Below are 27,850 nucleotides of genomic sequence, written 5' to 3'. Positions count from 1 at the left end.
TGGAGTTTTTAACCAGATTGTGTAATGGAATCTTGGAAATGTGAGAGGATGCCTGAGGAGTGGAGAAGAAGTGTACTGGTGCCAATATTTAAGAATAAGGGGGATGTGCAGGACTGCAGTAACAACAGTGGGATAAAACTGATGAGCCACAGCATGAAGTTAAGGGAAAGAGTAGTGGAAGCTCGATTAAGAAGTGAGGTGATGATTAGTGAGCAGCAGTATGGTTTCATGCCAAGAAAGAGCACCACAAATGTAATGTTTGCTCTGAGGGTGTTGATGGGCAAATATAGAGAAGACCAGAAGGAGTTGCATTGTGTCTTTGTGGACCTGGAGAAAGCATATGACAGGGTGCCTCAAGAGGAGCTGTGGTATTGTATGAGGAAGTCGGGAGTGGGAGAGAAGTACGTAAGATTTGTATAGGACAGTGGGGAGGCCTGTGTTTATGGTAGAGGTGGGATTACATCAGGGATCGGCTCTGAGGCCCTTTCTTATTTGCAGTGGTGATGGACAGGTTGACAGACGAGATTAGACAGGAGTCTCCATGGACTATGATGTTTGCTGATGACGTTGTGATCTGTAGCGAGAGTAGGGAGCAGGCTGAGGAGACCCTGGAGAGGTGGAGATATGCTCTAGAGAGGAGAGGAATGAAGGTCAGTAGGAACAAGACAGAATACATGTGTGTGAATGAGAGGGAGGTCAGTGGAATGGTGAGGATACAAGGAGTAGAGTTGGTGAAGGTGGAGGAATTTAAATACTTGGGATAAACAGTACAGAGTAATGGGGATTGTGGAAGATAGGTGAAGAAGAGGGTGCAGGCAGGATGGAATGGGTGAAGAAGAGTGTCAGGAGTGATTTGTGAGAGACTGGTATCAGCAAGAGTGAAAGAGAATGTCTACAGGATGATAGTGAGACCAGTTATGTTATGGTGGCACTGACCAGAAAGCAGGAGACAGATCTGGAGGTAGCAGATTTAAAGATGCTAAAATTTGCATTGGGTGTGACAGGGATGGACAGGATTAGGAACAAGTACATTAGAGGGTCAGCTCAGGTTGGACGGTTTGGAGACAAAGCTATACAGGCGAGATTGTGTTGGTTTGGACATGTGCAGAGGAGAGATGTTGGGTATATTGGGAGAAGGATGCTAAGGATAGAGCTGCCAGGCAAGAGGAAAAGAGGGAGGCCTAAGAGAAGGTTTATGGATGTGATGAGAGAGGACATGTAGATGATGGGTGTGACAGAGCAAGATGTAGAGTACAGAAAGTTATGGAACAAAATGATCTGCTGTGGCAACCCCTTATGAGCAGCCAAAAGAAGAAGAAGATGAAGAAGAAGATATAGACTTAATCTAGATTATCGCTATATTGTACTGTATTCGTAGAATTAGCTAAAACAGTTTTAAATAGATTTAAAGTAATTCAAGAAGCTGCTCCAAGAATGTGCTGTGTAGCGATTGGTACTAATCCTATTAACATTGTCTTCCTAATCCCTCGCTCACTGCTTTAATGGGGTGCAGAGAAGACAGAGACGCTCGTTGTGCGGGTAAATTACGTGTGACGTCATTAAGGGCGACAAAACCGAGAAAACAGAAACTGTCCTGCGCCCCCTCCTGTCTCACGCGGTGCTCTCTCATTAGCTTGCTCTAATTTACAAGAACCTGCGCCCCACCGCCAGTGTTTTTCGCATTTGCTCCCGTTTAAAACGTTAAATGAAAACTCTGTAAAGCAATGTGATAAGGAGTTTTAAAAGTGTAGTCCATAACATTTTAATTTAAGACAGAAAGCTTGCCCGTGGTTTAAAGTTCCTAGTGGTTCAAATCACTATATAGGATAATCTATGAGTAGTGGGAAAATAGCTATATAAATATAATGAGTCATTATTTTATTAGCATTGTTATAAACATTTAAAATAGAGAACTTTACTTTCTGTGTTCTACTCAGATTTTACCATAACTGTTTTTATCATCACCCATTCTGATTTCTCAGCGACATATATTTTTCAGTCTGTTCTTAAAAGGGAACGAAACAGAACACGCAGATAAGCATTATAGCGAACTGGCGGATTATTTTATTTAATGAATGCATTAATCGCTTCCAACTCACGTACCCGGCACACAGTGCGCGAGCCCGCTAAAGCTTCTCGGCGTGCTTTGTGACGTCACCAAACGCGACGAAAACAATAGTCAGCGTGCGCCTGGTATCTTAAAACACACTAGCGGTAAACTGGAGGCTGTGAATGTGGCGAAAAAAAAAACATCCTGTCTAGTAAACCGACTTTAAAAGTATCGCATGACTCAGAGCAAAAGGTAAGAGATTCGAGTTTGGTACCGTCAGTTTACGGATGTGTTTTTTTGTGCCAGTCTGAATTTCAGCACGCGATTTGAATCACAACCAAAGAGTGTTAAAGATTCGGCTTGATTGAATTTGTGCGTGTTTCGTGACTCGCTATTCTTTGTCTTCCTTGCTGCATCATCCTTTTGTCTGTGATTTCTCATAGACCGTGCGCTTTGATATCTGGCTTTCTTTTAATCTAAGAAAATAAAACACCTATCGTAATATGTAAAGTCAAAGATACTCTCGTGAAAGTGATACGCCTTTACAGCCATTCCTCTTCAAAAAAAGCGATAGAATAAAAAGAGGACGCACATAAATTCTGCTTCAACTAACAGCAGAGAGCAATATGTCAAAAAGGAGAAGACTGCATTTCTACGATTTGAGGTGGAACGGAAAGTGCGAATAATTAGCCAACTTATTTCTATAAAACATTTTCATACAAACGGTGTAGCTCTAAGTGCTTTCTTTACAAGATGTCAAAGAAGTAGTTATATGCAAATTAAAACTAATAAAAATAATACGTAGTATAAAACAATGCTTACTTAAGACAGATGTGTAATTAAGAGAAATAGTCCTTAAATGTAGATTGATTTATTTTTTGGACTATAAATGACATGCTGATGATACGGCCAGTTGGCCTGGGTGGACAGAAGAAAACTTCAATTAAGCTAGAGAGGGGGAAAAGATATCTGCAAAGGTTCTGGGCCAAAATACTGGCCATTCTAACTAACATAAATGTTCTTAAGCAGTTTTTTATTGTGATATATATTTATTTGTTTATTAAGCACTATAACAACAACATCAAGGCTGACCAAAGTGCTGTACAATAAAACCCAACATACAGTATAAGACGCACAATAACCAAAGGAACAGAAACACATAAACACATAAGAGCTGAAGAGATTCATAATAAAAAGTACCGTACATGGATAGTCAACATCTCACACTTGGTCAAAGGCCAGGGAGTAAAAGTGTGTTTTTAAATAAGATTTAAAGACAGCAAGTGAAGGAGCCTGTATAACGTGCAATGGCAAATCATTTCAGAGTTTTGGAGCTGCAACTTAAAAAGCCTGATCACCTCGGGTTTTGCATCGTGCCTTGGGAACACGTAAAAGCATCTGGTATTCTGACCTGAGAGAACGAGACAGATGGTACATAAGGGTGCAGCAGTTCCAACAAATAAAATGGGGTACAACCATTAAAGGATTTAAAAACAAATACAAGGAGCTTAAAGTGGAATCGAAAACGAACTGGAAGCCAGTGAAGGGAAGCCAAAATCGGGGTAATGTGCTCATGCTTGCTTGTACCAGTTAAAAATCCATCCATCCATTATCCAACCCACTGTATCCTAACTACAGGGTCACAAGGGTCTGCTGGAGCCAATCCCAGCCAACACAGGGTGCAAGGCAGGAACAAACCCCAGGCAGGGCGCCAGCCCACCGCAAGGTGCTCACACACACACACACACACATCAAGCACGCACTAGGGACAATTTAGAATCGCCAATGCACCTAACCGGCATGTCTTTGGACTGTGGGAGGAAACCCAGGCAGACACGGGGAGAACATGCAAACTCCACGCAGGGAGGACCCGGGAAGCGAACCCGGGTCCCCAGGTCTCCCAAATGCGAGGCAGCAGCGCTACCCACCGCGCCACCGTGCCACCCTCAGTTAAAAATCGAGCTGTGGCAATTTGCACCAGCTGTAGGTGAGCAATGGAGGCCTGGCTAATTCCAAAAAGAAGTGCATTGCAGTAATCTAGACGAGAGGTTATAAAAGCAGGTATCACTGTTTCAAGCTTATGTTTAGACAAAACAGGCTTGATTTTTTTGACAGCTGCCTCAACTGGAAAAAGCAAGATTTTAACACTGCGTTCACATGGCTATCAAGTTTTAAAGTGAAATCCATTTTCACACCTAAACTTGTGATCATGGATTTCTCAACAACTCCTATCCTGGAGGACCACCGTGACTGCAGGTTTTCATTCTAACCCTTTTTTTTTAATGAGTGTCCTGTTTGTGCTGTAATTAACTTCTTGTGAATTCATTTAAATTGAATTGTTTTTTTAAGATTTGTTCCCCTGAATTTCTTCATCCTTCCTCTGAATTGCTTCATTTCTTTCCTTAAAAGGCACCCAGACAGAAACGAAATGTGAAGTGAGTGAGCCAACAGAACACCAACTAAGTCAGGGCCTCAAACTTCAACCAATTTCACTCCAACCAGTTGCTTAATGTGGTGCTGAGTCTTGTCGTTAATTAAACTCGTTCTTTAATTCTATGGCTTTAACAGTTCTGTTGAAATGTTTTGTGGACTTGAGCAGATCACCATTCCTTAGATCTTCACCTTTCTTTATTGTCAGATATTGTATGATGGCTCATTTTGTATCTCATTATTGTTTGGCTGCTAGCTAAGGAAAAAGAAACAATTAAGGAGTCTGTGTCTTCAAGATCAAGTCAATTAAAAAGAATGGAAAAGGAGTTAATTAGCAGCAAAAAACAGGTCACTCATTAAGAAAAGGGTTAGAATGAAAACCTGCAGTCACGGTGGTCCTCCAGGACTGGAGTTGGCGACCCCTGATCTAAACTGCCTGACGTTACCTAAATTTTAGCTGATTTGACAGTTAAAAAAAATATATATATTTTTAGAGCTAGATGTTACAGTTTTGATGAGTTAAATCCTCTCCTTTTAACAGCAAGGAACAGGCAGCTGTAACACCAAGATGGATATCAAAGAAGAAATTTGTGAGGCTGGCATAAAGATCATGAAGTTAATGACTGTAAATGTTAAGGAGGAGGATTGTGAATGGGAGTCTGTCCACCCCAAACAGGAGATTCTGGGCATTAAGGATGAGGATTATGAACTGGGAACTGTGGACATTAAAGAAAAGGCTGAGGAGACACCCATCAGCACTGAGACGCACCAACATGAAACTCTGAATGGCGGTGACCTTACTGTGAAGTCTGAATCCTTACAGTCTGACACAAAGGGAACTGAGGAAATGTCACCTGTTAGAACTCTGGAAGATCAGCCACCATCTACAAATCGGTCTGGAGAAGGTAAGTGTAAGATAAAAATACATTTAAGTTTTACGGTAGGTTGTTTGGGCCTGAAATGGCCATTTTGTTCTTTTTATGTGAAGCTTGAAAGTGTAACGAAGGTTTATACTTTCTGATGAAAAGCTGGAAATTACTGGCTTAGCAAGTGTAACAGTTTTTTTTTTTTTTTTTTAGGCAGTACAAGAGCTAATTTGTGTTAAATTAACATCTGAGATTCTGGGATCCTTGGTCTTAACATTGGTATGATTTAAGCCGCTGGTTGATCGACTGTTCAATAAATGTTTATGACATCAATTAATATCTAAGGGGTTCCGGGGTAGGGGATCGTCAGAAGTGCAACTTTGTGTCTGAATCCTACAAACCCCGAGTTTTATTTTCTCCATTGAAGCTGTCAGCTGGAGTTTGTTTTCCTATCCTATGTTTCCTGCTGGCCATATCTCCATTAGAGATGTCACCACAATCTGTTTATACATTGCAATTTGTTTTTGTGTTGCACTCTTCACTGAGCGTGCATGCAGAGTGCCGTGACAAATTCTCAGGTAAGATGCAAGTATAAATTATACTAATTACTACATATAGAAGTAGTACATATAAAGATGTAGATTTGTTGAAACAGAGAGAAAACAAAAACAGATTAACATAAATGAAAATGTACAGAATCTGTCCATCAATCGTTGTTGAGTTATTTCCAGTTGACAGCAGAGGAGATCAGAAATGTAAAAGAGAAACACAAAGTTAGACATGGTCAGAGTCCTGGAGAACTCCGCCAACTAGCTTCTCACCTCCTCCTGGGCATTCTGTAGTGGAGTTTGTGCGACCATCCAATCTGATCAAGGAACCTTTCTACCCACTGATTCCAAGCTCCTTTTATTGGAGATGACTTTTCCAATGACCGGAGTACAGCCTGGCAGTAGAGCAGTGGCACAAGGGGCCACATCAACATACTGAGAAAAGAAAGAGTTTAGAGGAGGGTTAGTAACGGTTTATAAATTGTTATATTTTTGTTCAGATGACTAACAAACAGAGATGCATTATGAACAGCTAAGCAGCAGCTCTAGTCATGGTGTACCATACTATAATCATGAGTCTTGAGACTGATTTAAAAGCTGAGTTTGAAGGGACATCTCTTACATTAGCAGGCAGATCATTCCACAGCATTGGGACCCTGTAACTAAAAGCTCAATCTACCATTGTTATTTTATTAGTCTTTGAACTATTAAGGAGGGCAGCATCTTGAGATCTTAATGTGCCCTCTGGTTTGTAAGTAATAAGTTCAGATAAGTAAGCAGGGCTGCGACCATTCAAGGCTTTATATGTTACAGGGAGGATTTTGAAATCTTCCCTAAACTTAACCAGGAGCCAGTGTGACAATTTAAGAACTGGAGTTATGTGTTTGCACTTTCTGGTTCTTGTAATAATTCCTGTAGCTGCACTTTGAATTAAATGAAAGCTGCATAAAGAATGGTTTGAACAGCTAACACATTACAGTAGTCATTTTTGGTAGAAACAAATACATAAATTTCTCATTTTCTTGCATATTTACAACAACATTGATTTCTATAGCACATTTTCATACAAATTATGTAGCTCATCATGCTGTACAAGATGAAAAAGATTAGGCAGTACTAAATAACAAAGAATAAAGTAAGGTCCGATGGCCAGGAGGACAGAAAATAAATAAACTCCACATAGACTGGAGAAAACAAAATCTGCAGGGGTTCTAAGGCCATGAGACTGCCCAGTCCCCACTAGACATTCTACCTAGCACCAATGATCTCAATCGGTCCTCATGGTTTTCAGACTTCCCATGGAAGAATTTGATGATGACAATCCATCAATGAAGGGACAGCATGGTACTTTGATCAGGTGGTGGTGGTGGTGCAGATTGGCACCACAGAAAACCTGAAAATGAACAGCAGAGACAGTAGGGGTTAGCACGAATTGCAGTGCCATGATAAAAATTATAATTAAATGCATATACAGAATATCAGGGTTACACTAAAATGAAGCTATGAGAAAGCCATGTTAAAATAAGTTTTTAGCAGTGTTTCAGAGTGATCCACTGTATTAGCCTGGCGAACTTCTATTAGTAAGATATTCCAGATTTTAGGTGCATAACAACAGAAGGTCGCCTCACCACTTCTTGTAAGTTTAGCTCTTGGAATGATAAGCAGACACTCATTTGAAGATTTAAGGGTACGATCTAACATTTTTAAGATGGAAAAAACAAGTTTTGGATAGTTTTGTAATGTGTGCTTGAAGTGACATGCTAGTGTCAAAGATAGTCGTGATCTCTTCATTCTGTGCAGAGTAAAAATATCAATAACATGCAAAACTAGAAAAAAAACGCATATAGCACAAAAGTACATGCAGCACTTACAATACTTTGCTCATGTTCAAATGTATATTTATTTTATTGTGAACATTCAAATTTAAATTTTTGGGTAATTGGACGTCTCTCCTGTAGATTTTGGCTCCGAGGGTATAGATCTGTCCAAGCAATCAAAGTGCTGGTTCGAATCCCTTAAATACTAGATGTGACTCTAATCCGTCGGGCCCTTAACCTGCAATTGCTCCATCCTGGGTATGATAATCTGCATGCAGCCCTGCAAGTGGATCCTCCAACTTAAGGGGAAAACTTGGGGGGGGGGCGAATGGGGGTTGTTTTTTCAGTGGTGGGATTGGCACTCCAGCCACCATTTAAAAAAAAAAAAAATAAACAAAAAAAAAAACCTCACACTGTTCCAGTGTGGTGCTGAGGTGTCTTGTGCTAATTTGACACTGTTCCTGTCAATGTGTTTGATCTGTATTGAAGCTTCAAATTAAAAATTGAAATCAATTTAAAAGCCTATAGCATTAGCTTCATGACACCCTCGAGCCTCGTCATGACTGTCAGTTTGTAAAACTCCTTGACTTGGGCAGCTCTGCATTCTCATGTCTGCGTTGATGCGGCCCGCTGGAGGTAAGTTATATTTTAAACAGCAGCACATTATCAACAGAACCATAATGAGATCCTTCTAGCTATGCATGACTTTAAATTGTCAATTCCACATTTATTTTCCTGTGAAGTTATTTCTGAAAAGTAGATTTTTTTTATCTTTATAACTGGGCTACCAAAGTAAATTATTCAGAGAACATTGAGAGAAGTTAAGCAAAATAACACCTTTTATTGGTTAACTAGAAAGATTATAATATGCAAGTTGTCTGATAGCAAAGCTAACCACCGTGTGGCCAGGGGTTTACTGGACAGAATGAGGCTGACAAACAATTGAGAGAGAGAGAACATCTTCTATATGCTGGAACATTTTTTTTTTTTTCTGCAACAGGATTCTGCTGAGCTGAGGGTTGCTATACATGTTTTAATAATAAGTTTTCCTCAGTTTGTACTTCTTTAACCACCCTTACAACCCACTCGGTCCCCTTAATGCACAAACACCACTAACTGTAACACTAGCTGCCATGTCTGTCCTATTATTATTCCTGTCTCTTCTCCCTGACTACCTGAATGGCTCTCATTATAGGAGAAGCTAAAATTCACAAAGAGATAAGACAAGACTCTGCATATTGAACTTTGTTCTTCTGCCTGCTCGTATTTTTTATGAAACAGAGATTCAGTATGCACAGCTAATCAGCAGCTCTAGTCGGGGTATGCTAGACTGAAGTAGTGAGTCTTCTGCCGAGATTTAAAAGTAGTTTTTTTTTTCTTTTATAACTGTAAGAGCCAATCTTAGAAAGTTAAATTTTTGAGTTAAACTCATATTAATGTTTGCTTAATTTGAATAGAATATAATTTCTTCCATAGTCATAGACAATGGTATAGTCTTTTCCCCCTATAAGTTAGCAAGAGAGAGAACCTTCTTTCTATAACTGAGAAACAGTGTGTTAATAAGCTCTAGTTGTGTTTAGAACAGGTCCCAGTAAACAGGGACTTGAAAGACCCATTTTCAGTTAGAAATGGGATAAGCATACAGTTTTCTGACCGTTTTGAAATGGTTCAGAAATTCTAAGTGATTAGTAATGATTTAAGATGGAACAAGATTAAGCTTAGAACTGAATTTTTCTTAGCAAAAAAAAGGGAAAAATTTATAATATTTTAATTTTCTCTTTTACTTTGAAGCTTAACTGAACACTTAAAAACGAAAATATTTTGTCTGTGGAATCATTTCTGCACATCAGACCTTTGTTGAATCCCATTTTTTGAATTAGAGCTGCTGAACTTTGGAAACTCTGGGAAACGCAGCTACAATAACTGTAATACCAACATGAAGTTTTACAGTGTTCTCTGACTTCTTCTTCTTCTTTTTTTGGCTGCTCCCGTTAGGGGATGCCACAGCGGATCATCTTCTTCCATATCTCTTCTGTCCTCTCCATCTTGCTCTGTTACACCCATCATCTGCATGTCCTCTCTCACCACATCCATAAACCTTCGCTTAGGCCTTCCTCTTTTCCTCTACCCTGGCAGCTCTATGCTTAGCATCCTTCTCCCAATATACTCAGCATCTCTCCTCTGCACATGTCCATACCAACGCAATCTCGCCTCTCTGACTTTGTCTCCCAACCGTCCAACTGGAGCTGACCCTCTAATGTAGTCATTTCTAATCCTGCCCATCCTTGTCACACCCAATGCAAATCTTAGCATCTTTAACTCTGCCACCTCCAGATCTGTCTCCTGCTTTCTGGTCAGTGCCACCGTCTCCAACCCATATAACACAGCTGGTCTCACTACCATCCTGTAGAACTTCCCTTTCACTCTTGCTGATAACCGTCTGTCACAAATTACTCCTGACACTATTCTCCACCCATTCCACCCTGCCTTCACTCTCTTCTTCACCTCTCTTCCACAATTCCCATTACTCTGTACTGTTGATCCCAAGTATTTAAACTCCTCCACCTTTGCCAACTCTACTTCCTTCATCCTCACCATTCCACCGACCTCCCTCTTATTTACACACATGTATTCTGTCCTGTTCCTACTGACCTTCATTCCTGTCCTCTCTAGAGCATATCTCCACCTCTTCTCAACCTGCTCCCTACTGTCACTACAGATCACAATGTCATCAGAAAACATCATAGTCCACGGGGACTCTTGTCTAATCTCATCTGCCAACCTGTCCATCACCATTGCAAGTAAGAAAGGGCTCAGAGCCAATCCCTGATGTAATCCCACCTCCACCTTGAATGCATCTGTCACTCCTACCGCAGACCTCACCACTGTCACACTTCCCTTGTACATATCCTGTACAACTCTTACGTACTTCTCTCCCACTCCTGACTTCCTCATACAATACCACAGCTCCTCTCTCTTCACCCTGTCATATGCTTTCTTCAGGTCCACAAAGACACAATGCAACTTCTTCTGGTCTTCTCTAAACTTCTCCATCAACATCCTCAGAGCAAACATTGCATCTGTGGTGTTCTTTCTTGGCATGAAACCATACTGCTGCTCACTGATCATCACCTCACTTCTTAACCGAGCTTCCACTACTCTTTCTCTGTTCTCTGACTACATTAACTGTTTATGAAGTGTATATGTAACACTGACTGCGGGACTGGGGGATGGGTTTGTGGCAATTTTTTACCCATTATTAGGGATGAGCAAACAGTCTTAGCAATAAAACATAAGAGTCTGACCAAAAAAAAAAAAAAAAAAGCAGTTTTGCAATCAATTAATTTAATCCATTGACCCAGGATGAGCACTGTTTATAATAAGCAAAAACAAAAAAAACTTTCATCTCCCGGCCTTGCAGCGCTCCAAATGTGGGGACTACAATTCCTATCAGGCAGCATTTGCATGGCAGTAGCCTTTATCACAAGTTTAAATGTCACTTGCAATTACGGGATCTCAGCAAAGGCCACATTTACTATGCTTTCCTGTCATGTAATCTGGGGTACAGTTTTTGTTTAAGAATACATCTTTTTGTCTCATTGTGGATTGTGATGAGCCATGTTACAGTTCCGAATTATTCGTTCCCCATTTATCTTCATTTGGGCCATTTTCTGAGAAATTTAAAGGTACACAAAAAGTGTACGGTGCTGCCAAATGCTTAAGAAGCAAAGTTCCTTTATTTAACCGCTCCACCAATCCCAAATTTAAACACTTCACAAAACTGACTTTAATGAGCTTTACACTGGCAAAATTGCACGTGAAATGGATTTAATGGTCAGTTTCACAAAACTGAATGGGAAAGGAGATTACGCTGTTTTGCTCATCCACTACCTATTATATTTTGTGATGTTATGTAACCTGCAGTATGAGATTCAGACCAATGGATTAGGACAGTGACAGCTGTTCTGTGTTGGCCAAGCTTGCAGATAGCAGCGCTATTGTGTTGTGTAGATGTGATAATAAATCTGCAATGAATAGATGAGGTTTGCCCTATACATTTTATCAATCAGCTTCCCATAGTCATTTACTTTATTACTTATTTTCAACATCATCTGCTTTGGCTGTGCCCCCCTGCCCCCTTAATGCACAAACACCACTGACTGTAACACTAGCCGCCGTGTCTGTCCTTCGACCTGATCCTATTGTTATTCCTGTTTCTCCTCCCTGACTACATGAATGTCTCTCATTATAGGAGAAGCTAAAATACACAAAATGAAATTCACACAATGGGATAAGACAAGACTCTTCACATTGAAATTTGTTTGTTCTTCTGCCTGCTTGTTGTTTTCACATAACCAATGACATATTGTGTAAATTGTCTTAAGTTTAACTTAAATGTTAATTGAAGGTGGCTAACAGCTAAACTGGTTCATTTCTGGTCGATTTATTCTTCTCTGAGACTCCTTTTTTTCTTTTCAGTTTTACCAGACAATGGCAGCTTCTTAACCTCTTCATCTCAGACTTCTGTTCAGTGCAGATCACAGCAGACAACAGCTAATGGTAATATGAAGAAACTGACATCTGGATCACAAAGTGTGATACCAGCCTGTTTGCAGGATGATTCTCTGCCAGTGATGAAAGTAACAACCGACTCGGCCACGATCAACCAGGAGCAGAGGAAAAAGTGTAATCCAAGTGGAACACAACAGAATGTTCATCAATGTTCGGAATGTGGCAAAGGATTCACACAAATTAAAAGTCTTCGGAGCCACAGAAAAATTCACACTGGAGAGAAGCCATATTGTTGTTCTGAATGTGGCAAGCGATTTACACAACTGGGCCATCTTAAGAAACACAAAAGAATTCACACAGGGGAGAAGCCGTATTGTTGTTCTGATTGTAGTAAGCGATTCACACAACTGTGCAGTCTTAAGATCCACAGAAGAATTCACACAGGGGAGAAGCCATATTGTTGTTCAGTATGTGGTAGGGGATTTATCTGCACTGGCAGCCTTCAGGAGCACAGAAGAACTCATACGGGTGAGAAGCCCTATTGCTGTTCTGAATGTGGAAAACGATTTTATCGCAGAAGAAATCTTCAGAGCCACAAAAACATTCACACCGTAGAGAAGCCATATTGCTGTAATGAATGTGGCAAACAATTCTGTTACAAGAGTAATCTTCAGAGACACCACAGAAATCACACCAGAGACAAGCTGTTTTGCTGTAATGAATGTGGAAAAGAATTCCTACGTATTGGCAGTCTGCAGCGACACAGCAGGATTCACACTGGTGAGAAAAAAACAGCACACTTTAGCAGTCAAGAGTGAGGTTCACTCCTCTCCTGATAGGTAAGCATTGTTGAGAGATGAGGAACTCTCATAACTGAAGAGTGAGTTTCTCTCCTGTCTTGATGGTAAGCATGGCAAGACAATTTTGGAGAAATTAACGATAGAGAAGCCCTAAAAGAATTAAGTTGGAGGGTGAAATTTGATGGAACAGAGGAAGATGTGAAGTATAACTCATCAAGTTACTTAAGCCTTAAATAGTGCTTTCACATGGGGGGCTTTCTTGTGCAAGATACATACCAAATCTCATAAACGTCAAACAAATTTTATAGCATGAAAAGGATCCAAAAACATAATTCATACTGGGCAAACATCTCTCCAGATAAGAAGGCATCCATCCTCTGCTGTGGGACTCTAGGTAGGTGATAGCAATAGATGAAGAGAGGAAGACCTCCAACATGGTGTCACTCCATTTGGACAATGTTATGTGCCACACCAGAGTGCAACTCCTCAGACCACAGAAGTGCAACATGAGAAAGAAATTAAGAGGCTTGAATACAGTCCAGTGGGTGAGTGAAGACAAAGAGGAGATCATTGCAATGGAGAACAATATCTAGCATGTGATAAAACTTTATTGATCCCCAAAGGGAGAATTAGGAAGATTTAAGTTGGTATATTTCTTATAATTAATTTCTAACAATATGAAATTTTTAAGTCAGTCCATTTTTCAGATAAGACCTTTGCATTCAGTTAGCCCCTCGCTAAATCTCCAAAACTGGAATTTGTGGGTCAGTTAGCCTGGGGAAATTAAGGAGGCTACAACATGAACAGGCCGCAGCTGAACAAAGCAGCTAAACTGGGGGTGCAGTGGGGTCATTCTGAAACAAGAACTGGTGTGAAGTAAGAACATAAGAAATCAGACAAATGTAAGGAGACCATTCAGTCCATCATGCACTTTTTTTTAGCTAATATCTACACTGCCTCAGTATTTCTTCCAGATTCTTCTTAAAGGTTCTCAAGGTTATTGCTTCACTGCCATGTGTCAGTAGTTTTTTTCACAACTCTTTGTGCAAGGAAGTGTTTCCTGGCGTCAGTTGAAAGTGCACTTCCACCTAGTTTCAACTGATGTCCTCCACTACCTGATTCACCCTTAAGCTGAAACTATGTTGCTGAATCCAATTTATCAGTGGCTATGAGGATTTTAAATATCTGGATTAGGCCTCCACGCAGTGTCCTCTTCTCTGGACTAAACGGGTTTAATTCTAAGAGCCTGTTAGAGTAGGACATGGAGCATGGAGTTGACTTCTATTGATAAATGAAGACCTCAGTTTCTGATGGAATGAGGTTGGCCACTGAATCAGGAGAGTTGCCTTGAACCATGTTGCCCCATTGGTCCATAACGAGTGACAGGAAACCAAAGGACTGTGGTAGGTTTGTCCTCTTTATCTCTCTCTCTCTCTCTATCTGATATTTTCCATCCATGGAGGAGTCAAGCCATCATTCAGTCCATTCATAGGACATGGGGGTAACAGAAGCCAAGCAGGATTAGAGACAGAACCACCTGGTAGGTAGCATATGGACATAAGATGAAGTGCTCCTTTATTCATTATTTTGGGCATATTATTGACAATACAAAAATGAATGTGTAACCTTTTTCTCTAAAGTGTTCCTGTACTCTTTCTGATTGCCTGGTAGAAAGATGTGTTGAACTACAGGACCTTACAGTATGGATTTGAGGAATTCTGGTGAAGTCTGCATAATCAAGAGTTTTTATCAAGGCTGAGGCACATGATCCCAAAAGGGTGGCTTGGCTGGTAAGTGGCAAATAACCAAAGGGCATATCAGCTTCCAGGTGTCTCAGGTACATCTGTGTTGTTCTTGCCGAAGCTAATGAGTCCCTATGTGAAGCACTGAAGAGTGACCGGCAGTGTGGGCATCACTTATAATGCAATGCTCAAGTTGATAGAGTGTGTGTGATATAGTTGCAGGGCACCTGGTGTGGGAAGATGGCTACTGTTTTGGCCTCAGAGTTTATCAGGTTGGGGAAAGACAGTTTCCAATAAGAAAGCATTACAGAGGAAGTAAGACATTGTTGGTTGGTAAGTGCGATTAATCAAAGTATTTGAACTTTCATGTTTTCACTCTGAAGCTACCGAGTCCCCCATATGGTGTTCTAAGGAGTGGCAGGCATTATAGACCCCACTCATACACTGTGCTAAAGCGAATTGGGACTGTGTGTGTTAGTTTAGGTCAGCCTGTAAGAAATTTGGTAAATAACGTCAGTTTAGTGTTGTAGACTCAGAAATGTCTAAATCCATTATTCACTCCACTCAAACGTCATGTGGTAGCAGAGACCAAGCCGGCCCAGAGACGGAGCCACCTCACAGTAAGTGTATGGATGCATAATGAACCGCTACCTAGGTTATAATTCTAATTTTGTCATACTCGTTCATTTAACTTTATTATTCATCTTTTTTTTTTTAATTTATTAAAAGCATGTAACATTCCATACAACCAAGTCAAACTTGACAAAACTAAATTCAAATCAATCCCCACCCATGAGAAAGAGAGGAAGGCCAACAAACACAGCAAAAGTATTGAGACTAGTAAAGAGAGAAAGGAGTCTTTTCTCCCAATATAAGTGCTTATTCTAAAAAGTTAATGATCAGATTCTGCCAGGTTTTAAAAAAAGTTCTGCACAGATCCTCTAAGTGAGAATTTGATTTTTTCCAATTTCAAATAATATAAAACATCAGTTACCCACCGACTTAAAAGAGAAGAGTTAGGATTCTTCCAGTTGAGCAAGATAAGTCTACGTACCAATAGTGAAGTAAAGGCAATCACAGTTTGTTTATTCTTCTCCACTTTAAGCCGCTCTGTGAGCCCACCAAACACAGCTGTTAGTGGGTTAGGATGGATTGGGACACCAAGGCTGTCTGATTGGCATTTAAAGATTTTGGACCAGAATGAAGTTAATTTGGTGCAGGCCCAAAAGATGTGGCCCAGTGAGGCTGGAGCTGGATTGCAGGTTGGATCTTGCCCTACCTTCTTTATTATTTTTGGCATATTATTTATAATACAATACCAGTAGACTGTCGTGATTAAGTGTTCCCTTAATTTTTTTTTTAATCCGTGCATTTGTTACCAGCAATGTATGAAAAGTAGGCATTGTATAGAATGCCTAGGCCAGTGATGGTGAACCTTTTAGAGACCGAGTGCCCAAACTGCAACCCAAGACCCACTTATTTATCGCAAAGTGCCAACACGGCAATTTATTCTGAATACTGAGGTTTTAGTTTAGAGAAAAACAACTCGTACATTAACATCTTTTGTCTTAAAAGAAAAACACAATAACAGAGCCTTCAATGATACAAACAACTTTTTATTGAAAGGTAAAAGTTTGCATTTGGCATGCTTTTGAACAATTAATGTGATTTTTGCTGTTGTATGCATGTTGATAATTTGTCTAACCTTGGCTCATACTTTGTAAGTTTGAGAGCAACACATGCAACACTCAGGTCATCTGTTAGTCTGTTTCTGGTGTCAGATTTGATATAATTCAAAGCTGAAAACAGCTGCTCACAAGCATAAGATGATCCAAACAAAGTAAGGAAAGCAATCCCAAGTGCTTTCATTGACTTAAAATTATTTGGCAGAGAATTCCACACTTTAAGGATTTCATTCTCAGAACTTACTGTGCTCTCCTTTGTTATCCCTTCTATCTTCTCAAGTGTTTCACACAGGTCTTCCCCATTAACCTCTGTTCCCGTTCTCTCTCTCTTTTTTTCCCCTTTCCATCCGCCTCGCGCTTCTATTATTTATTACGGGGACGTGGATCAGGTGTGGCGATTAGCAGCTCCCAGCAACAATTACAGATGCGGACGACTCCTCACCTGTGCACTGTGAATAAAGGCGCTATATAAGCGTCTCACCCGGCACAGACTCACACTGAGACACGTATAAATTAAACACAACTTTTTTTGTTTTCTTTTCAGCGTGGGGCACGTCTTCCCTGTGTCCCACAGGTCCCACAAGCACTTAACACAAATCTTTTTCTTCACCTGTGGGGCACGTCTTCCCCGTGAACCCCACAGGTATAACACAGTCCCAAAATACCTCTTTATAATATCAGCAATCCTTCCTTTGGCAACACCACTTCTCTCAGGCACCTCTTCCTCCCGATTCTGGCCCTGAGTGGTGGTTGCTGGCTTCATTTATGGCCCTTCTGGGAGTGCTCTTGGTGCTTGCTCATCTGTACCCAATTGCATTCCCATGTGGGCCCCATGATTAGACCAGCTGGTCTTAACTATCTCTGCCTCGCCCCCTGGTGGCCATCCCAGGTCCCCACAGGGTTAGGAAGAACTCCATCTCCCATGAAACCCTGTGAGAGACTGAGGCATAAACCAGGGAGGCAGCCACCAAGCGTCCCGGGGGAGGTATTGAGGAGTCCATGGCTGCTCCCCCGGAATACAAGTAGAAGGGACGTCCTGGCCAGGCATGAGCCCTGGCCATCCTCTACAGCACTTAAGAGAGGACCGCCTGCATCACGAAGCTCCCGGGAACTGCTCCGACCACATTACCACGTCCCCCTCTAAGCCGCGTGTGCGGCGATTATCTATTAAAACTGCCCTTTTCAATTTTGAGCTGTGGACCCGCTATACCACATACCCTCCAACCTAGCTTCTCTCCAACTCCACCACGGGAATCACCTTCACCATAGACTCAACAGGCTGCTGTCCGCACCACACGTGAGCCATGCGCCGCATGCCTTACTCCAGACAGGGGTGGGGAGGAGGATACGCTCCCTTTGGGCTACTGGGCAGAGGGGTGGGTGATGTGAAAAATGTCCTCAGGCGCACGTGGAGAGGGGGACTGGAGCAGCCCAGACCCGCGTCCCTCTGGATTTCTAGTAACGAACTCTGTGCTGGGGCGACGGCGTGCATGCCCACAGAGAGGGCTCAGAGTTCCCCCTCTGGCACGCGTGCCATAGGTTCACCACCACTAGCCTAGGCAATATACTGTATAGAATGCTGAAAATTGGACGTCAAAGTATGCAACGATTAATATTTCACTAATTTCCTAGACATTCTATGCAATGCCAAAAGACAAACCGGCAAAGTATAAAATGCTTCTGCTAATGATGTTTCTAATGTTACGTGACTTTCGATGCTTGTCTCAGGCATAGAATTCCCCATTTGCATATCAGTCATTGTTCGGAAGTGATGGCATACACTACTTTGAATTTTTTCAGCAAAGACTGTAGCCCATACTGTGCTGTATGAAAGTGGAAGAGCAAGGTGTAGTGTCCGAGAAGGAATCATGGCATGTTGACATGCAACGACAATTCAACGATGAACTGTCTAAAGTGTGAGCCAATGCTGCGAAAAACAGTGTTTTCCTAATGGAAACTACTTACCAGTAGTTAGTGAAGAATGTGAAAAAGGCCAAGATGACTACTAAGAAGGAACCACGGGACTATTGACTGCTGAATCGCTATGATGTGGTGTTAGTGGAAAACCCTAATTTTATCCTGTTAAAGAAGGCGTTAATACTATCCAGTTCTACATCACGGACTCTTGAGTTATTTAACGTACTTCATGATTTGGCCATTGGCCACAGAGGATATGACAGAATGTTGAAAGAACTTTCCCCCAAATACAAGAACATTACTCATCATGATATTGAACTGTACATTCACCTTTGTGAGCAGTGCCAGAAAAAACAAAAAGATATTAAAAAGGTGTTTGTGTGAAGCCTATGTTTTTTTCTGAATTTAATTCCAGTTGTCAGGTCGATCTCATTGATTTTCAGTCCCAACCTGACAGGGAATGAATACACATTTATAATGGTGTACTAACAAGTAGGTTCATATTTTATTTTCTCTTGTTTTCCTCAATAAGAAAGTCCTATCCTTTATTTTATATTTCTTTTTCATATACGTCTTTTCAATAAAAGCCTTTTCATGACTCGTAATATTTTTCATATGACTGTATATGTAGGTTTTAAAATAAGCCCGATTTAAAGCATGACAAAAAATGTGCACTTTTAGGCTTATGATTTTATATACAGTTAGGTCCATAAATATTTGGACAGAGACAACTTTTTTCTCATTTTGGTTCTGTACATTACCACAAAGCGCTGCTGCCTCGCAGTTGGGAGATCTGGGGACCCGGGTTCACTTCCCGGGTCCTCCCTGCGTGGAGTTTGCATGTTCTCCCCGTGTCTGCGTGGGTTTCCTCCGGGCGCTCCGGTTTCCTCCCACAGTCCAAAGACATGCAGGTTAGGTGGATTGGCGATTCTAAATTGGCCCTAGTGTGTGCTTGGTGTGTGGGTGTGTTTGTGTGTGTCCTGCGGTGGGTTGGCACCCTGCCCGGGATTGGTTCCCTGCCTTGTGCCCTGTGTTGGCTGGGATTGGCTCCAGCAGACCCCCGTGACCCTGTGTTCGGATTCGGCGGGTTGGAAAATGGATGGATGGATGGACATTACCACAATGAATTTTAAATGAAACAACTCAGATGCAGTTGAAGTGCAGACTTTCAGCTTTAATTCAGTGGGGCGAACAAAACGATTGCATAAAAATGTGAGGCAACTAAAGCATTTTTTTAAAACAATCCCTTCATTTCAGGGGCTCAAAAGTAATTGGACAAATTAAAGAACTGGAAATAAAATGTTCATTTCTAATCTAACTGTATATAGAGTAGATATACTGGAGAATATAACTTGACAAATCTGCTCAAATGGGACACGTGGACCTCAAAAGCGGGGCCCCCTGGGGTGGTCGCCCCACTTGCCACCCCCAAACGCCGCTCTTGAGTCCTGAGCATGTTAGTAAAACATTGTTAAATCTTTTAACATTACTCACAGAATAAAAAATGTGTTTTACTTATAATGGAAATTACAACGAAATATGTAACTTACCTCAAAATAGACGAGCACAAGGTTAACAAATAAATGCAACGACGAGCAGGCGCTGGGAAGTACAGCAGTTCAGTGTTTCAGGCACAAAAACTAACAAGTGCGCATGCTCACGGATAACCAGCATGCGTGATGGCACAGCGGACAGCGGGCTCAGCCTTTTGTACAGTATGTGTTACACTTAGGGTTAGAGTAGGACAAACCATAACACATATAAAGTGAGCCCTGCTCAACCGTGATAATCAAAAGATCATTTAAGCATAATTTTTAAAACAAAAATACCAATAATACTTCTCTGCAAATACTTTCTACCAATAGTTTTTTTTTTTTTTTTCACAAAATGTTTTTAACTATAAGAAGTCACAATAGTATTAAATACGGTATACTTCATGTCAGTACTGGGGATCTGGCACAAGTCACATTAAACAGACACAGATCTCAAAAATATCATAGATGTGACTCAGTTTGGAAATGTAATACTGCTAAAGAAATATTTGGGCCTTGGCAGTATTTGGATGGGAGACCATTTAGGAAAAACCTTGGACTGCTGCTGGTAAGGCCAAAAGGGACATTTACCTTGTGGTCTGTGTGAGAATCCAGATGTCCCCGTGCTGTAGAAATGGCACCTTCCTTCAGATGAGTCATAAAACTGAAGTCCTGGCTGTCTTTGGTCATAATAGATCCCTGGGCATCTTTCTAAAAGAGTAGGGTGTACCACAATGTCCTTGCTGAATTACCCACTATGGCTTTTTACCATTCTGGCTCTCTAATCCCCCCCTGTCTCTGATTGGTTACTGTCTCTCACAGCCCCTTCACCACCTAATAGCTAATGTGTGCACTGGTGAAAGAATGGCTTCTGTCACATCATCTGAGTGGCTTTCATATTTTTACTCTTAATTTGTTTTAAAAATATGTACACATAGATTCCTATTCTCTTATTATTCAAATCATCTCCGACCCCTCACATCCAGGCCACAACCTTTTTGAAATTCTTCCAGCAGCCAGGCATTATAGATTAATATACACCAAAACAAGCAGATACCGTATAAGAACAGTTTTTTCCCCCCAAAGGCAGTCAAGCTCACAAATGGTTAATTCAGCTTTATCAGGCCTGGCACCACACCCCCCAGCCTCCCAGGGTCTTGACTGTTTATGTATTGTTAATGCTTGTTTTTCAGTGTTTCAGTAATTACTTCAGCTTTTCATGTACTGAGATGCACTCTGCAATTTTTATGTATATATAAATTTAGATTCTTTGTCTTTTTTTCTTTTCTCAGGTGTGTGATTAACAGTTGTGTGTATAGCAATTATCTATCTTATACTTGGAGAGTCGTCAAATGCCTTCTATATGTGCATGCTTGGCCAATAAATGCACTTCTTCTTTCAGCTGCTCCCGTTAGTGGTTGCCACAGCAGATCATCTTCTTCCATATCTTTCTGTCCTCTGCATCTTGTTCTGTTACATCCACCACCTGCATGTCCTCTCTCACCACATCCATAAAACTTCAATTAGGCTATTCTATTTTCCTTTTCCCTGGCAGCTCTATCCTTGGCATATACCCAGCATCTCTCCTCTGCACATGTCCAAACCAACGCAATCTCGCCTCTCTGACTTTGTCTCCCAACCGTCCAACCTGAGCTGACCCTCTAATGTCCTCATTTCTAATCCTATCCATTCTCGTCACACCCAATGCAAATCTTAGCACCTTTAAGTCTGCTACCTCCAGCTCTGTCTCCTGCTTTTTGGTCAGTGCCACTGTCTCCAACCCATATAACATAGCTGGTCACAATACCATCCTGTAGACCTTCCCTTTCACTCTTGCTGATATCCGTCTGTTACAAATCACTCCTGACACTGTTCTCCACCCTGCCTGCACTCTCTTTTTCACCTCTCTTCCACAATGCCCATTACTCTGTACTGTTGATTCCAAGTATTACTATTAAGTATTAAGTATCCTCACCATTCCACTGACCTCCCTCTCATTTACACACATGTATTCTGTCTTGTTCCTACTGACCTTCATTCCTCTCTAGAACATATCTCCACTGCTCCAGGGTCTCCTCAACCTGCTCCGTACTATCGCTACAGATCACAATGTCATCAGCAAACATCATAGTCCATGGGGACTCCTGTCTAATCTCGTCTGTCAACCTGTCCATCACCATTGCAAATAACATAGGGCTCAGAGCAGATCCCTGATGTAATCCCACCTCCGCCTTGCATCTGTCACTCCTACCGCTGACCTCATCACTGTCACACTTCCCTCGTACATATCCTGTACCACTCTTATGTACTTCTCTGCCACTCCCGAATTCCTCATACAATACCATAACTCCTCTCGAGGCACCCTGTCATACGCTTTCTCCAGGTCTACAAAGACGCAATGCAACTCCTTCTGGCCTTCTCTAAACTTCTCCATCAACATCCTCAGAGCAAACATAACTTCTGTGTGGCTCTTTCTTGGCATGAAACCATACTGCTGCTCACTAATCATCACCTCACTTCTTAACCGAGCTCCCACTACTCTTTCCCATAACTTCATGCTGTTGCTCATCAATTTTATCCCCCTGTAGTTACAACAGTCCTGCACATCCCCCTTATTCTTAAATATCGGCACCAGTACACTTCTTCTTCACTCCTCAGGCATCCTCTCACTTTCCAAGATTCCATTAAACAATCTGGTTAAAAACTCCACTGCCATCTCTCCTAAACACTTCCATTCTTCCACAGGTATGTCATATGTGTTAATATATCACATCTCACCTGCACTATTTAACCCAGCGTATGTGCTTCCGGGAGAACGGGGGGGGGGCGGAGGTTATGCGAGGGGCGTGTGGGAGTTTTTTTTTGGTGTGTGTTCGGGGGCAAGACGGAGCGAGGGAGCTGCTGAGCGCCTCTAATAAATGTTATCAACAATTAAACGTCGTGTTTATTTCAGTTTATCATGGTAGCAGAGGATGGTTGATAAGGATGGCAGCTAGTTATAAAGTCCCGCCGAAGTTTGATGAAGCCAGACCGTACGAGTGCTGGAAAAATGAAATCAATGTCTGGACGCGAGTTACCGACCTTGACAGAAAGAAACAAGCACTTGCTGTTGCTTTGGGGCTTGAAGGGAGAGCCCGTGAAACCGCGATGGAAATACCTGCGGAAGATTTAGATAGTGATAGCGGTATGACGACGTTAATGGCGAAGCTTGACGCTGTGTTTCTAAAAGAGGAAAAGGATCGCGCATATGAAGCGCATTCTTATTTTGACGGCATAACGAAGAGCAGTTCAGTTTCCATGGTGGACTACATAATTGACTTTGAACAGCGTTATAACCGAATGAAAAAGTATAATATGACGCTTCCTGATGCTGTGTTGGCTTTTAAGCTTTTGGATACGGCTTGCCTTGATGAAAAAAACAGACGGCTAGCTCTGATGGCCTGTACAGAATTAAAGTTCTCCTCCATGAAGTCGGCTCTCCAGAGATTTTTGGAAGGAAAACTATAGGATCATTGAATGGAATACAAGTGAACCAAGAATCTGCGTTTTTCACAGAACAAAGGCTGCAAGGCAGAGGGAAACGGAACGTGATGTCACAAAGTGGACTACAAAAGCAGCCATTACAGGGGACTAATCCACTGGATAACTTTGGTAAGAGATCCAGATGTGCTATTTGCCAGTGTACATTTCATTGGGCTAAAGACTGTCCGCATAAGAAAACTGAACAAGTGCGAATAACTGAAGATGCAAATGTAGAAGAGTGTAATATCACATTGTTCATAAAGGCCTCCATGTCAGATGCGGAGATATTTATGACTGAATCATTGGGATCGGTGATTATTGACACAGCTTGTACTCGTACTGTGTGTGGGGAAAAATGGCTAGAAAACTATATTGACGGCCTCACTCAAGAACAAGTGAACCAACTGATGCAAACAGAAACTCCAAGTTGCACACCATTTCGGTTTGGCGATGGGAGTCTGGTGTATTCCACAAGAAATGTGAAACTACCAGCTAAAATAGGACTGACAAAATGCAACATTGAAACCGAAGTTGTCAAGGTTGACATTCCACTTCTGCTAAGTAAAATGTCACTGAAGAAGGCAGGAACCATTCTGGACATGAAAAAGGACAGTGCAGTGATGTTCAAACAATCCATTCCTCTTGAATTTACTAGTTCTGGAGATTACTGTGTAGACATCAGAGACAAAGAAGCTAAAAAACCTCAAAGTGAAGAGGAGGTCCTTACAGTGACAGAAAATATGTCTACAGATGAGAAACACAGAGTCCTTCTGAAGCTCCATAAGCAGTTTGATCATGCGTCAGCAGACAGACTACAGAGACTTATTCACAGTTCAGGAAATAAGGACAAAGAATGCTGTACTATTCTACAACAAATAGTAAATGACTGTGAAATATGCAAGAAGTACAAAAGGACAAAGCCAAAGCCTGCTGTGGGGTTACCTTTAGCTTCAGAGTATAACAAGACTGTGGCAGTGGATCTACACGAGTTAGAGCCAGGTGTGTGGTATCTTCACATAATCAATCACTTTACACGGTTCAGCGCTGGAAACATTGTGACTACAAAGAAGTCATCTGAAATTGTAAACTCCTTCATTCACACTTGGATTAGTGTTCATGGCGCCCCTCAGAGGCTGTACAGCGACAACGGAGGTAAATTCAATAGGGAAGAGATCAGAGACATGGCTGAGAACTTTAACATCGAGACAAGAACAACAGCAGGATACAGTCCCTGGAGCAACGGACTACTCGAGACATAATCAGACACTGACTGAAATCATCCTGAAGGTCAAACGAGAGAATGGATGTGACTGGCACACTGCCCTTGATTGGGCCCTCATGGCTAAGAACAGTATGTTAAACGTTCATGGCTACAGTCCGTATCAGTTGGTGTTTGGACGAAATCCTAATCTTCCTTCTGTGATAGTCGATAAACCACCTGCTTTAGAAGGCACTACTATGAGTGCTAGAGTGGGAGAACATATTTCTGCCTTACATGCTTCCAGGAAAGCATTCACAGAAGCTGAGTCTTCTGAGCGGATAAGAAGGGCAATACGTAAGCAGCTCAGGCCCACTGATGAAATGTATGTGACCGGAGACAAGGTATATTACAAAAGAGGGGACTGTCCTGAGTGGAAGGGACCAGGGGTAGTTATTGGTCAGGATGGAGCTGTGGTGTTTATAAGACATGGGGGGATTCTTGTAAGAGTGCATCAATCCAGACTCTGTAAGATAAACACGCAGGATCAGGAATCTAAGGATGAGCAGAATGTGAAAGACAACAGGCAAAAAAAAAAAACAGCTTAAGCAATGTAGCAGTAAGCTCAGATAGTGAAGAAAATACAGACAGCGAACAGGAAACAATCGGCGACAGGGAGGTAAATACAGGAGAAATGATTCATCCTAGTATGACACAAATGGAAACAGATCACATTGTTTGTGATAACCCTGCCTCTCTCACTGGTGTAAAGATTACGAAGGGACAAACTGTGACCTTTATGAAGCAGGATGGTGGTGGTCTAGAGAAAGCAAGGGTTTTAGGTAGAGCAGGCAAAGCTACTGGAAAATACAAAAGCTGGTATAATTTGCAACATATTGAACCTGATGGCAGTGATGGGCAAAAGGAGTCAGTAGATTTATCATGTGTTGATAATCTTAACATTGAATCACCTGTTAGGGAGAGTGATGTGCTTATAACAAAAGACATTTCATTTGATGTGGCTAAGCGGGATGAAATCTTGAATTGGTACAAAAACAATGTTTTTGAAGAAGTTGACGATGTAGGTCAAAAGTGTGTCTCTACCAGATGGGTCTGTAGTCTCAAAGAAACTCCCAATGGCATTGTGCCCAAGGCACGACTCGTAGCTAGAGGATTTGAAGAGTTTAATATTCACGAGCTGCAGAAAGATTCTCCAACTTGTGCTTCTGAGTCTCTTAGACTATTGTTAGCAGTAATCTGTCAAAACAAATGGCACATCCATTCCATGGACATCAAATCTGCTTTCTTACAGGGCATGCAGTTGTCCAGAGAAATCCATATCCAGCCTCCTGCTGAAGCAGAAAAGAAAAATACTCTATGGAAACTCAACAAGTGTGTTTACGGCCTTGCTGATGCATCACTGTATTGGTACAATAAGGTGAAAGAAATCATGCTGAGTACAGGTGGTAAAATGTCCAAAGTAGATCCAGCAGTATTCTACTGGTTGGATGAGCAGTGTAAGGTTACTGGAGTACTTGCATGTCATGTTGATGATTTTCTTTGGGCAGGCTCACAAAACTTCTCGAAAGATGTGATTCCTACGCTTAAGTCTGCATTTCAGGTGGGGCGTGAGGAACATGAAAATTTCTGCTATGTGGGAATGTACTTTGTTACTTTTAATGGTGAAATTCATGTTCATCAGCATAGTTACATTGAAAACTTACAGCCAATTCCCCTACAAGCAACGCGTGCCCTGCAGAGAGATGCCTCTGTTAATGAGACTGAAAAGAGCAACTTAGGTCAAAAATTGGACAGATATTGTGGGTTGCAAAACAAACCAGACCAGATATCATGTTTGATGTAAGCAGATTGGGGTCAAATATAAAAGATGCCACGGTTCAGTCAATTCACGAGATAAATAAGGTCATTAGAAAGCTTAAATCTGAAAAAGTCACTCTCAGGTTTCAGCATTTGGGAAACAATGATGCTCTGAATCTGACAGTTTTCAGTGATGCCTCCCTAGGAAATCTTCCTGATGGGGGTACACAAGGGGGTATATTAATTGGTCTCATGGGAGAAAGAGGGAAGTTTTCTCCCCTCTTCTGGCAGTCTAAGAGAATTAGACGTGTGGTGAGGAGCACTCTGGCAGGGGAAACTCTAGCCCTGTCAGATGGAATAGATAATGCTATCTTTCTGGCGACCCTCTTTTCTGAGCTTACTACTGGAAATGCTGATCTGAATGCTCCCCCTTTGGTCTGTGTGACAGACAATCACTCTCTGTTTGATGCTCTTAAGTCAACAAAACAGGTCACTGAGAAATGACTTAGACTGGAAATAAACAGTATAAAGGAGCTCATACAGAGTAAAAAAATAAAGAAGGTTCTCTGGTTGGACACAAAAACTCAACTTGCTGATTGTCTTACAAAAAGGGGAGCATCTGCTCTCATGTTATTAAAAGTACTCAGCGAAGGGCTATGGTGCTATTGAAATCTTATCTAAAACTGTCTTATCAAAACGTTTAATAAAAATAAAGGGGCTACATGCCAAGCTTATGCAATTTCAATTGTATATGTAACTACTGTTTTGTTGTGTTTGCTGTGGCCTTTATTGTTCTGCTATGGTAACCAAGGACTTTGTTACATATGTTTCCCCCTTTATTCTTTTGTTGTAAAAAAAAATTATATGGGAGATTGTTAATATATCACACCTCACCTGCACTATTTAACCCAGCGTATGTGCTTCCGGGAGAAGGGGGGGTGGAGGTTATGCGAGGGGTGTGTGGGAGTTTTTTTTTGGTGTGTGTTCGGGGGCAAGACGGAGCGAGGGAGCTGCTGAGCGCCTCTACTAAATGTTATCAACAATTAAACATTGTGTTTATTTCAGTTTATCAATCTGGACAAACAGCCTTTCCATTTTTCATCCTCTTCATAACTGTCCTTACTTCCTCCTTGCTGATCCATTGCAGTTCTGATTCACTATCTCCACATCATCCAACCTCTTCTCTCTTTCGTTCTTTTCATTCATCAGCCTCTCGATGTACTCTTTCCATCTGCTCAACACACTATCCTCACTTGTGAGTACGTTTCCATCTTTATCCTTTATCACCCTAAATGAAGAAATGAAGCAAGTCGTAACTGGGGGTGTTTTTTGGTGAGTAAATTGTGAGAAGGCCATTCCAGAGTTTTCCTCCGTGTGTGTATGCAGACTTCTCTCATTTACCTGAACTTACCT

The 27,850-nt window shown here is 41.5% G+C and overlaps 1 protein-coding gene across 1 annotated transcript in view; it reads left to right on the top strand.

The window, feature by feature from the left end:
- The window catches only part of LOC114669299 (zinc finger protein 431-like), a 30,808-nt gene extending 17,731 nt beyond the window's left edge, over positions 1–13,077 (top strand). The window contains exons 4-5 of the mRNA XM_051935445.1: positions 5,022–5,385; positions 12,191–13,077. Of these exons, the coding sequence (XP_051791405.1) occupies positions 5,022–5,385; positions 12,191–13,041 (1,215 nt within the window). The 3' untranslated portion in view covers positions 13,042–13,077. The remainder of the gene's footprint in view (positions 1–5,021; positions 5,386–12,190) is intronic.
- Positions 13,078–27,850: the final 14,773 nt, after the last annotated feature.

This window comes from Erpetoichthys calabaricus, chromosome 1 (genome assembly GCF_900747795.2).
Source record: "Erpetoichthys calabaricus chromosome 1, fErpCal1.3, whole genome shotgun sequence".
In the NCBI taxonomy this organism is placed as follows: domain Eukaryota; kingdom Metazoa; phylum Chordata; class Cladistia; order Polypteriformes; family Polypteridae; genus Erpetoichthys; species Erpetoichthys calabaricus.
The sequence above is the reverse complement of the archived record's forward strand: the minus strand, read 5'-3'. Positions and strand labels throughout refer to the sequence as shown.